The sequence below is a fragment of the Lactuca sativa genome, chromosome 1 (assembly GCF_002870075.4).
Source record: "Lactuca sativa cultivar Salinas chromosome 1, Lsat_Salinas_v11, whole genome shotgun sequence".
NCBI lineage: Eukaryota > Viridiplantae > Streptophyta > Magnoliopsida > Asterales > Asteraceae > Lactuca > Lactuca sativa.
In genome coordinates this window covers 173,256,463-173,269,480 of record NC_056623.2, presented here as the reverse complement: position 1 = coordinate 173,269,480, position 13,018 = coordinate 173,256,463, and the positions used below count along the sequence as shown (strand labels likewise).

Below are 13,018 nucleotides of genomic sequence, written 5' to 3'. Positions count from 1 at the left end.
AACCCCGAAGTGAAAGGTGTATTTTCATCGGCTACCCACAGAAATCCTTCGGTTACCTTTTCTACAGACCCAGTGAGAATGTGGTCTTTGTAGCACGAAGAGGGATCTTTCGCGAGAAAGAATTTATAAGCCAAGGAGACAGTGGGAGGCAGATTGATCTTGAAGAAATTCAAGAATCAATTGGTGAAGGAACCTCAGACACTAGCAATCAACCTGAGGAAGAAACTCCTGTTGATCCAGCTGACGAGTCTGTACCTCCGAGACGTTCCACACGGGTTAGGAACACACCTTCGTTTTATTATGGTTTTCATATTACTACGGAAGGTGATACGTTTATTAGTGATAGTACACTAGTAAATTTGGATGAACCTAGCAGTGTTAAGGAAGCCATGGCAGGCCCGGAGTCTGCTAAATGGAAGGAGGCTATGGACAGCGAGATACAGTCCATGTATGACAATCAAGTTTGGAACTTGGTTGACAATGTACCGGGTCGTAAAATAGTCGGGTGCAAATGGATCTTCAAGAAGAAGACCGACATGGAAGGAAAAGTGCATACTTATAAGGCTCGACTGGTTGCGAAGGGTTTTACTCAAACTCAAGGTATTGATTATGATGAAACCTTCTCGCCGGTGGCCAAGATTAAGTCTATTAGGGTTATGTTAGCCATTGCAGCATTTCATGATTATGAAATATGGCAAATGGATGTCAAAACCGCTTTCCTTAATGGAAAGTTGGCTGAGGATGTGTACATGAATCAGCCAGAGGGTTTTGTCAATGCAGAGTACCCTAATAGAGTATGCAAGCTTAAGAAATCCATTTATGGATTAAAACAAGCATCTCGTAGCTGGAATCTTTGTTTTGATGAGAAGGTAAAAGAGTTTGGCTTCTTGAGAAGCGAAGATGAGTCTTGCGTGTATGTCAGAGCTAGTGGGAGTATAGTTAGTTTCTTGGTACTGTATGTGGATGACATACTACTCATAGGAAATGACATCCCAACCTTGCAGGAGGTTAAGTCCTGGCTTGGGAAGTGCTTTGCTATGAAGGACCTAGGGGAGGCTACCTATATCCTAGGGATAAGGATATTAAGAGAAAGGAGTAGAAGACTAATTGGACTTAGTCAGAGTATCTACTTGGATAAGGTGTTGAAAAGGTTCAACATGGAGAATTCCAAGAAAGGAGATTTACCGATCCAAAGCAATACCAAACTGAGTAAGACTCAGAGTCCGAGTACAGAGGCTGAGATAGCTGAGATGAGCCAATTACCATATGCTTCCGCAGTTGGCTCGATCATGTATGCTATGACTTGTACCCGTCCTGATGTGGCATTTGCTTTGAGCATGGTCAGCAGGTATCAGGGGAACCCTGGCAAGGCTCATTGGACCGCGGTAAAGAACATTCTCAAGTACCTGCGGAGGACTAAGGATTGGGTCCTTACCCTTGGTGGCAGTGATGACTTGAGAATATTAGGGTATAGTGATGCTGGTTTTCAGACTGATAGGGATAATTTCCGCTCTCAGTCGGGCTGGATCTTTACCTTAAATGGAGGGGCAATTTCTTGGAAGAGTTCCAAGCAGGAGACGGTGGCTGATTCGACTTGTGAATCAGAGTATATAGCAGCGAGTGAAGCAGCGAAGGAGGCGATATGGCTAAAGAACTTCATCGGAGACCTTGGAGTTGTACCAGCTATTAAGGAACCTATAGAGATTTTCTGTGACAACAATAGTGCGGTTACCTTAGCCAAGGAACCAAGAGATCATGGCAGATCTCGACACATTGACAAAAAATATCACTTCATAAGACACAAGATTGAAGAAGGACTCCTTGTGACAAGGAGGATATCGTCGGATGAGAATCCTGCAGATCCCCTTACGAAGGGACTGACGAGGGTTAAGCATTTTCAGCATGCGAGACGCATCGGGCTGAGGGACGATATTAGTTTTACAGATTAGATAGTTTTCCTGAAACTTGTAAAATGTAATCGACGTTTGATGATGAATAAAATTTGTGATTTATTTATGAGTAAAGTGTTACTATCATTGTCAATTATTTACTATTGTTTCAGTTTTGCATGTTTTGACTTCCAGAATAATTAATTTGTTCAAACCTCCACAATCGATCATACGTCGGAAGTAGGTATGAATCAAGATTGTCATGAATTGGGTTTGTAGATGCCTTAAAGGTGTTTAGGCATGGCAATGGTTGCTGCAACATTCATGAGTACTCATAAGTTATGAGTATTGGTATAAACCCACGCTCACTTGTATCACTTCATGGAATTTATCTCGAGTGATCGTGAGACGATAACATCATATAAATCTTTAAACCTAGAGATATGAGTTGTTACCTATGAGTTGGTTGTGCATTGATTGCACGTAAACGCATCAGTAACTTGATGTTATAAAACGTGCCTTTGTGTACAATTCAATAAGTAGTAGAACAAGCATATCAGTCGAAGTTTATCTGTTCCTTCTAGAAATAGAAGCGATATCCGGGCCCCTCGATGATTTTGTGTTGACCCATATACCAGGCCTGGTCAGAACTAAACCGATGTGTTCAGTGAAGTTCTTCGTCAAACAAATCGGATAATCGAGAAACAACTGCTAGACAATAAGCAAGACATAGTTCCATGTGTTTGTCCGGCTGATATCATGAGAACAGAGGATTATGTGATCACTTATCTAAAATGGCGCTTCATAGTTCGACAGAGTCTTCATTGTTCGAGGGAGTTTTCGAGAGCTACGATTGTTGGTTGGTTCCTAAAGTTATAGGCAAATATAGTTATTAGACTTATCCAAGTGGGAGTCTGTTGGATAAGGTGTCTAAGTCCATAACTTATTTGGTATATACTTGACCCGACCGGCATGGTCCATTTGGGTTGCATCTCATCCAAACTATTATGGATAATTTTATGAGAGTTATACACATATGTTTATTAATATATTATGAGTTATAATATATTAATATGAAGTTACATTATTTAATTAGTTTTAGTCTTAAATTAATTATGGATTAATTTAGAGATTAAAAGGAATACTAATTAAATTATGGGCTATTTGTTTTATATAGTGTGGGCTAATACTCATTTGTTAATGGGCTAGGCTTATGTGGAAGTCCATGGATGATCCATGGAGCTTTTAACCCATGGATCCTTGGAATAGGAAAAGACATGGGTTATTAGGGTTTCACCCTAACCATGCATACTATATAAGCATGCTTATGGAGCATGAAAGAGAGCCTAAGATAGCCTAAGAAAAAGCTAGTGTTCTAGTGTGTGTGTGCATGTGTGTGGCCGAAAATACAAGAGTGTGTATACTCTCTCAAAGTTTTCCAAGAGTTTGTGGTGTTTGTGATTCCATTTGAGGCATTCACACTATTGGTGCTTGGCCCTCAAACTCCTAAGAACCCAACACAACAAAGGTATGTAATCTCTTCTAACTCTTTTATGTTGAAATGTTCCCCATGCCATGTTAGATAGGTTATAAACCTTGGAAAATTATTATTTTGCATGTATTTAGACAAACATAGATCCAAGGTTTATTAGGGTTGCATGCGCACTTAGGAAGTGTTAGATTGCTCAAAACCCAACACTTATCTCGGAACATGGCAGTGAACCTCTCCCAGGTCATTGCCGCAAGCTCAGCAGGCGTAAAGTGCGCCGTCACAAACTTCCACCAGTCCTTCGCTCCTAAGTGAAGTTGGTTCAGCACGAACCGGACTCTCAAATGCTCAGGAGATGAGCAAGTAAAGAAACACCCCTCTATGTCTGAAATCCATCTCATAGCCACCACCAGGTCCTAGGTCCCGTCAAACTCTGGCGGTTTTATGTTGCTGAACTCTCGGAACAGCAACGCATCACCACCCTGCGGCCTCGCGGCAGCAATAGCTGCGGTGGCCGCTGAAACAGCAGCCTCAGAAAGAGCAGCATAACGCTCGTCGAAGGTCTCAATCAACGTGGTCTTAACAAACCCGAACATCTCTGGTATCTCTACCCTGATGACCGCAGCCACCTCCTCATGGATGATCCGGCGGATCTCCTCATCACTGGCCCCACTGCTCTCTGGCATAAGACGTGTCCTCACCATGATCTACCTCTGAAATACAACATACGATAAATTAGAATCCATTCGAGCATAGTCACACTCAACAACTCATCCCTCCTTGATCCTTGGCATTCCAAAGATTCTTACTTGGGCTGTACACCGCCCCGGTGCTTTCAGTAGTACGGGCCCAATACTACTGTCCGCATCGTATCAGAATACACCCCAAGTCCTCCTCTTCGGATCCCCAGTTCCAAGTACTCTATTATGCATAATCCACTCTCTAACAGATCTCTCATAAGCTCCTCGCTGCTACCTACTCACTCTCAAGCATCTCATAGCAGCTCACCTCTCCCTAGGCTAAGGCATCACAAATCAGGCCACTCTAGTCCTAATAGGAGTACCTAGCCTACTCTAGAATGAGAATACACCATATCAATATCATAACACATAATATAAGGGTATCTTGGGAAATCACCGTTCGGGCGCGGACTGATCGTACACACGACTCTGCTCTGCGTTTTCCAAAATTTTTTTACTCTTTTTGAAAATATTTCTCAAATCCTCAGTTTGAGTTCAAATACGCCCGAAGGTGTACTCGAATCCCTCAAACCAAGGCTCTGATACCAACTTGTAGCACTGTAAATTTCAAAACAATTTTTCGCATTTTATAAAAGCATAATTCATTTAGTATTCATAAAAACATCAGTGTTTGAAACTCAAATCCATAACATATAAAAATCCCAAGATCTCATAACATAAAAATCTCGTGTGTGTACTGATCAGGCCGGCGCCTTCCCGCGATCATCACTAGTACCTGAAACAAATAACACCAAACACTATAAGCACAAATCTTAGTGAGTTCCCCAAAATACCACACATAGCACATATTAGCCACTCGAGGCTATAACTCTGTGGGTCCGTGGACCCTACTCTGTGAACTCTCTGGTTCTAACTCTGTGAACCTTCCGGTTCCAACTCTATAAACATGCACAACATAAATCACATAGAAATAATGCAATACAACACATAACATACATATAGCATACAAATACTCTGTCACATAACTCTGATTACCTACTCAAGGTAAAGTATAGTGAGAAGACTCACCTCGCGTATCTCGATAACTCGCAAATCCCTGAAATCACTAGTGCTCGATCTCCCGAGCTAGAGTCCTCCTATAACACAATACATCTCTAATTAACACTTTCTCAACTAAGGTTGACTAACCCTATCAAGTCAACACTGTTCAACTCTGGTCAATGGTCAACGGTCAACTCAACTCACCGAGTATGGCATGGACTCGCCAAGTCTCTACGGGGACCCGATTCCTCTGAGTCCCTTCCGACTCACTGAGTCACTCACCTGACTTGGTTACTCAAACCCTGGTTCGAAATCACTGAACAACCCGCACCAACTCGTCGACTCTGGAAATGGACTCGGCGAGTGCATTCCATGCACAACCCCAAACGACCTTCTGAGGTCAGATCTGCTTCACTAACTCATAGATCCAGTCCTTCCAAGCTTATTCATCACGTAAAGTTCATGTCTTGGCGCTCATAACTCACCTAATGACTCATAAATGGTGTTTTGACCTCAAGCACAAAGACCCCAATCCAAAACCTCCATGGATTCATAAAAATCTTGGACAAAGGGACACTCTGGACCTCCAAGGGTCCAGATCCAGAACCTAACTCACTTAAGGGACCAAGGAAGCACAAGATCTAGCCACAAAAGGGCTCAATAAGCCCTAAATCAACATGAACATCACCATAAAAGAAAATGGTTCGAAAATAGTACCTCAAACGTGATGTTCTGGACCTCGGATCTTCAGGAAGTTGATCCTCTTATTTCCCCTTGGCTATAGCTTCCTTTCCCTTTCTAGATAACACCTCCAAGGTCAACAATGGCTCCTTATCTCACTCCAAATGCTCAAGCTCACTAGGGTTTCACTCTGGGCACTGGTGAGCACAAATGACGGCCATAAGGCCCTTTAAATAGGCCCCAAACCCGAGAAATTAGGGTTTCATTAAACAGCGCAGACTCGCCGAGTCAACCAATGTGACTCGTCGAGTCCGGTCATTAATCCGGGTGAGAAATCGCGTCTCTACTCGGCGAGTCTTTGCACCAACTCGCCGAGTTCTTCCACAAAACTCAAAATAAAATGAATAAATATAATATCTGAAATTCCGGATGTTACAATGCAAGGGACAAGGTCCCAGTCAGTTCCGGACTTCGGTCCGATGCAGAGGGCAAGGCCCTGGTTAGTTCCGGACTTCGGTCCGATGCAGTTTCCGGACTTCGGTCCGATGCAGTTTCCGGACTTCGGTCTGATGCAGTGGGAAAGGCCCAATATGTGTTTATATGTTATTGTATGGTATGTGGTAGTTTGGAGGAGCTCACTAAGCGTCGTGCTTATAATTTCAGTTTTGGTTTCAGGTACTTCCGCAAGTAAAGGGAAGAGCTCAGGATGATGGCATCGCACACACCACAACTTCAGTTTGTCCTGGGAGTTGATTTAGATTTTCATTGATATGATTTGATTCGGTCCTGATACAGTTTCCTTGTGATACCTGTTATGGTTTTGAGATATTGACGTATGGGTTTTATTTTATGGTATTGATATAATGATTTTTGTAATGATTAAACAAAAAATTTTAGGTCGTATTTTGGGATGTTACACTTACAGTTTTAGGTTATTGTTTCAGGTACTTCCGAGGGTCGTGGGAAAGCAAAGATGTGACGTGTACATATTCCTGTTTTATGTCACCGGGTATTGGGAAAACTCTGATTTTGAAATAATGTTTTTGAATCAATGATTCATTTTGTAAACAATGTTGGTTAATGGTTGATTTTGAATTTTTTTAATTTCTTTGATTTATGGAGTGTTTCACTACTGGGACGCTGAAGGGTGAAGGCAACATCCAAATCAAAATGAGAAGTAGATAAGAGAAATCTTGCATTCATGTGATGTTTGATTAACGGGGTTAACCAATAAAAAAGGATGTCGATTCACAAACCGAGGAAGCTATTCGATTCTACCGCGTCGCCTTTGTGGATGTCGATTCGTGAAAGGCACATTGGATCATCCGTTCTTACTTCCAGATGTCTATCGGTCCATTAACTCTATTTATTTTTTTGGGCTAATTTGGAGTGGGGCTTTCTTGGTGTTGCAATTGGACCCCACTACAGGTGTTGCCCATTGACTCTTGCATTTGCTTTCATTTAAGATTAAAATATTATTGCATACAAGTGTCTATTACACATCTTATAAATATATTATATCATAGTTAAAATCCCTATTTGGCAACCATGTTAATTTTAGATAACATACAATGTTTGTGACATGAAAATTACCAACAATTGTATATCATATTATGTATCAATCTGCTACTAAAAGTTTATTAATTAAGCATATATCAAAAGATCGATGTTTTTAATAAAATTGATAAAATTTTAAAAATTCGTTCAAAAAGCATATTTTAAAAATTATGACCTAATATAGGTTAATTTTGGAAAAATCACCATACCATTTTTAAAGTCTATTAAAAGTATCTTATAATTTCAACTAGGTGAGTAACCCCGCATTGCGGGGTCAGATGTGAGACTTTTTGTTCGGTTTATCTTCATGGACTATTTGTTTATGCTTTAAACAATGTTATAGTTGACATCAACATCAAGACATAAGAAATATTACATAGTTGACATACATATGGTTGTAGCACCATATGTATGGTAGGAAATATTACATAGTTGACATACATATGGTATTAAATATTACATTTTGTTTTTTGGTGTGCGATGTGGAGTTTGTTTTTGGTGTATTGATTTTGTTGTATCAGATTATCCGATGTGGCGACCATATTCTCCTTAACTGGATCTCTTGCATCTTCTTCCGTTGGGGAGGGTGGTATTTTGGTGTCGTCGTTTTTTGACATCGTGTAAAAAGCCTAACAACGTAAAGACCCCCACAAATTCATAAGAAAACATGTAAATAATTAGAAAAAAATATGTATAAACTTATTGATCAATAATCAACTGATAATCAATTGTAATTGTTGCCTACTTACTACTTTCTATTATAACATTCTCTACAAATAACAACATAGCACATATAGGGGTTGTTGTCATCTCAGTCTCATTCTTTTTTTTAATCACAAATTTGACCTTTTGTGATACCTGCTGAAAAGATAAAAAGGTAGAGTCTCAACTAAGTTGTAACTGTGCCAACCCTTAAAACCTTTGCTGCATAAGGAAAGCAAAAACAGATTACTCATTAATAAATTAATATTTCTTGGTGTTTTTTTATTTACCCAATGATCAAGAAGGCTTCTTTTCTTGTTAATTACAGGATTTTGTAGAAAAGATTTAATGGAAATAATCCATCGATTTGCATTTGCCATCTGTTTCATCGATTGACCACTCCACGATTAAAGAAGATGTAAAAGTTAGTGAAATCCCCCTCCATGGTGAGGAAACATTTTCTTTGATGAAATAGGTGGCAAAGGCAAATGGGGCCGAATCTTATTTCTTCAGTGGGTTGTTTTAATTTCTAAGAAACATGAAGGTAAATTCACACAACTATCATTTAGGCACAAATCCTTTTAGGCAGTTTACAAAATTTCAAATAAAAATAAGACTTTAGCTTAAAATCATTAATGTGTTGATTCAAGATTTTTTATAAAATTGATCACCTACTTCGGCCGAACTAAAAAATTAGAATAGTATTACCATGGAATGTTGTATTTTGAAAGGTTTATACAAACCTAGTCTTTTTCTTAAATTAAATAATTGTCATCTTCAAGGAAATAGACCTGTTAGACCACAAAGAAATATATATATATATATATATATATATATATATATATATATATATATATATATAAGCAGGCTCCAATCAGTTGAGCTACCAAATTTGTAACTAACTTCTTCATAGAAAAGATGAAAATGCCCTTACGAAAAATAACTAACTAACTGTAATTTTATTTCTAACGGTTGTTGCTTAAATGACATTAACTCTTTTGTAAATGAACAACCTGTATATATGACAACTTTCTCACTTTAGCTATGTTTTAGCACAAGCCAAATATAAAACTTTCATCATTTTAGTCCTCCATTTTGAACCGAGGCAAGTTCGGTAAGAAGCTTGAGATTTTCAAAGGGTATTTTGGTCTTTTACCATATTTAAAAATACATTACTAATTTTTGATTTATTTGTAAAAGCTAAAAATCGCTTGACATCTAGAAAGTTGAAATCTCATGCACGTATCTACTCTATTTTCCAAACAAACTTTACAAAATTCAAAATATTTTAATAAGCACTTGCATATCGTTTGGAAGAAATAGTAACACACTTTTAAACCTTGACCAGGAAATAACAACACAATTTTAAAACCAATTATAAAGCTTTAAAAGTATTTTGTTATTTTTTGATGTCAGATTAAAAGTTTATATTACCCTATTGAAAAGACAGGTTTGTATTACCCTGTTGTAATGCAAGTTAAGACTCCTGTCAAATGTAGATGTTGGCAATGTAACATAATTTACCTTGGCAATGTCCAGCCTGTTTGTGAAATCAAGTTCTTTGGTATTGATTTCATATGGTATTGTTTTCCATTATATACACCATTGAACATGTTATTTGCATCAACACATTAAAAAACACCAACCAATAACAATAGCAGTAAAATTTCATGAAACTTTGCTAGACTTTTGTCAAAGTGATTTCTTCATTTGTTGTTGTTTCTCCATTTTTACTGTTAGTTTTGCATCTCACAGCCTTTTGTATATATATATATATATATATATATATATATATATATATATATATGTGTGTGTGTGTGTGTGTGTGTTATAAGTTATCGATTTTAATACATCAAAGTTTGTGTTAAATTCTATGACGTACAGTAGCAAACAAAAACACATGGGCAAGTAAATAAATGAATCAATAATTTGCTAATCTAAAATTTGTGTTTATCTAAAGTTGGTAAATGGTAACCAACTTCAGAACATTACATGATTTAGCCACTTTATCTTTAAAAATTTATTTTTGTTATAAAATATAATTTAATTTATAAAAAGAAACATATGTTATGTTCTTTTTCAGTTCTATTGATCATACATTTACACCATTGGAAAAGAAAAAAAATGAAAATGAGGTCCTTTATGATGTAAATAACAAAGCGATGTTATTTTATTAGTATCTCATAACCTAATAATTACTACCTTTTATATAAATATTATTGTTTGATTTAAAGTTACATCAGACCATAACATCATAAGTAGTACAAAATTATATAACTTCAATCAATACGTGTAGCATAATACATAGATTTTGGTCCACGTGCTTTGAAAATGTACGGATTAACTTTTAATTTATAACAATAATAACAACAAAGCATAGAAAAAACCCAATTTCATAGAGCACAATGAAGATGCTATTTAAAATTATCGTATTCTATATAGAAAGATTAACCTTCATATACGCTTAAATTCATTCCTAGATTCCTAATCTATACGAAATTATGTTAATCAACCTAATCAAGACCAGCAGTGTTTATCTAGTGATTGCATCTACAGAGATACATCAAGGGTCCATATAAAAGTATAAAATGAAGTTAATTGAAGCAAAATGTCAAACACTTGGTGTGCTTACCAGAAATTTAATGATGTTGGGAAAGGAACATACCACCCATCACAAGCAAAACCATAGAGTGCTACAGCAAAAATCAACTCATATGCAAAATTGATTCCGCTGCCAATAACACATTCAGACACATATTAAGTTTATGCATTTAAAAGAACAAAATAGTATCTTTTAGCAGATATAAAAGTTCACCAATGCCCTGTAAACAATGATTTGCTTCTTTTTCTACTATATCATAAAACATCTATATTTACATAACTTAATGTAGAAAATACTTCAATTAGAAAAAAAAAAGTTTAAATGCAATGAGACATTAACACTAACATTAACGCTTTTTATTAAGACCACAATAGGTTACGCTAACCTCTCTGGTCCTCCTGCACATCCATCCATTCAGATACTTCTGAAAGAGAGTTAAGATTGCAGTTAATCAACGCCTTCACAAAGTAACACGTCTCATCCTTTGTGTTTCCATCAGGAATATCCACCATGAACGACTCAATCACTAATGTTCCTGATCTTCCTTCTATTATCTCTGGATGAAAAGTCAGAATTGAGGAATAATTCTGCAAAAGTTTCAGAAAAAAGGAAAATAAAAATGGAGATTAAGAGATTGAGAATTTGATTTTGATCATATACCATTAGGTTGTGGTCACCACCAATGATTTTGATGCCAAGGATGTGTTCGTTATCATCAAGAAGTTCTACACTTTCGGTACTGGTGGTGGCAGGAAGCCTTGCTTTGACATTCACATGTCGAACACTTCCTATGTTAAGATCCCCATACATAGTACACTTGCTTATAAATGGTTTGTACTTTTGAGGTTGATCAAATCTCCTAACTAATGAGCAAACCTGAAAAAGAAAATCGAATGAAATTTTAGTTTGTATACATTTAAAAAATTCCAGGTCAATACAGAAAAGAACACAAACACCGGTGAACACATTAGCGACGCAGGAGTTGTTTGATGTACGTTCGTCGGTTAGCGGCGACTCATGGCAGAGGAACAAACGCATCGCCGGTGGAGTGGATGTTAGTTTGGAGAAAATCGATACATGTACGTTTCAGATGATGGATCAGAGCACCGATTTAGGGTTTGATGGATTGGATGAAGGAGTAGCGGTGGTACTGTGGCGACCTTCTGCAGCAGATCTATCCCAGTAGTGGTAGTATGAAGTCATCGACAATACCAATCTATGATTGGGTTATAGAGGCGGTGAAGAAATTGAAGGAACAAAGGCGTACAACAATACCCCCAAAAAAATTAAGGAAACACACCTGTGGTGGTAGTGGTAAAAGCTCCCACTCCCGTCGTGAGAACCTAAATCGGAACCCGCTCGATGGTCATCTGCATCGTCCTGTCTGTAGATTGGATAAGAAAAACAAAAGCAACGATCAACAAAAATTTCAAGCTGATGAGTTTAGAAGGAGATGGAGGGTTTTCGAAAAGCGGTGAAATCCGAATATAACTGGATGAGAAAGCGGGTGGGGGGAAGATAAGACAGAAGCGGTGGGGGAGACGTGGGAATGACACGTACCAGCCCCATCCTTATCTTTACATCACTGTTAATAATTGAAGGGACCAAATTGCCAATACTACAAACTTTAGTGCCAAAAAGCTGAACCCTAAAAATATGAAAACTAATGGACCAGTTTTGCCAAAAAATCAGGATGTTCACTGTTGCAAAAGGTGGTCATCTTTAATATATATATATATATATATATATATATATATATATATATATATATATATATATATATATATATACAAAAAAAGACATATATTAAACAAAAAAAATCGCTATATATATTTGTATTATTTTCATGTTTTCATTTAATACAATAAAGCGAATATAAAATATCCTAAAATGTCAGAAAAATACAATTGATTATGGACATCTGTTGAAAAAAAAACCATGGAAGAATGCAATTAGACGGTTTAAAAAATATTTATTTAGTAGAGATAATAGTGTTTTTTTGGTATTTAAGATACGTTATGATTTGTTGATATTCAAAGAACCCCACATGCATTTTACACGCTTTTTGAATACCAAGTCATTTGATATACGTGAAAGTGAAATACAAAAACCTTTATCAACTCATCAACTCGTCATGGCGGTTTTACTTTTGACCGGATCAAATTTGCGCATCTAATATTGTACATCTCCAGTTCACCGCCATCCTAACTCACAATAACCCGAAGGGTTGGCTTTTGTAGTTACCTTGTTAAGGGTTGGCTTTTGTATTTACCTTGTTAATTGCCGTACTCTTTGTACCGTTTTCTATGATCTAGTAGCTAATTATGTGGCTTTTAATATATTTGCCGATTAAAAA

General features: G+C 37.3%; 1 protein-coding gene across 1 annotated transcript; it reads right to left on the bottom strand.

Moving 5' to 3' along the window:
• Nucleotides 1–10,916: 10,916 nt before the first annotated feature.
• Nucleotides 10,917–11,700, bottom strand: LOC111905647 (abscisic acid receptor PYL9). The gene is made up of 4 exons (XM_042897535.1): nucleotides 11,611–11,700; nucleotides 11,323–11,538; nucleotides 11,048–11,249; nucleotides 10,917–10,957 (listed from the first exon to the last, which is right to left on the bottom strand). Exons 1-4 carry the CDS (start codon nucleotides 11,698–11,700, stop codon nucleotides 10,917–10,919), a joined length of 549 nt encoding a protein of 182 aa, XP_042753469.1.
• Between the last annotated feature and the right edge of the window lie 1,318 nt (nucleotides 11,701–13,018).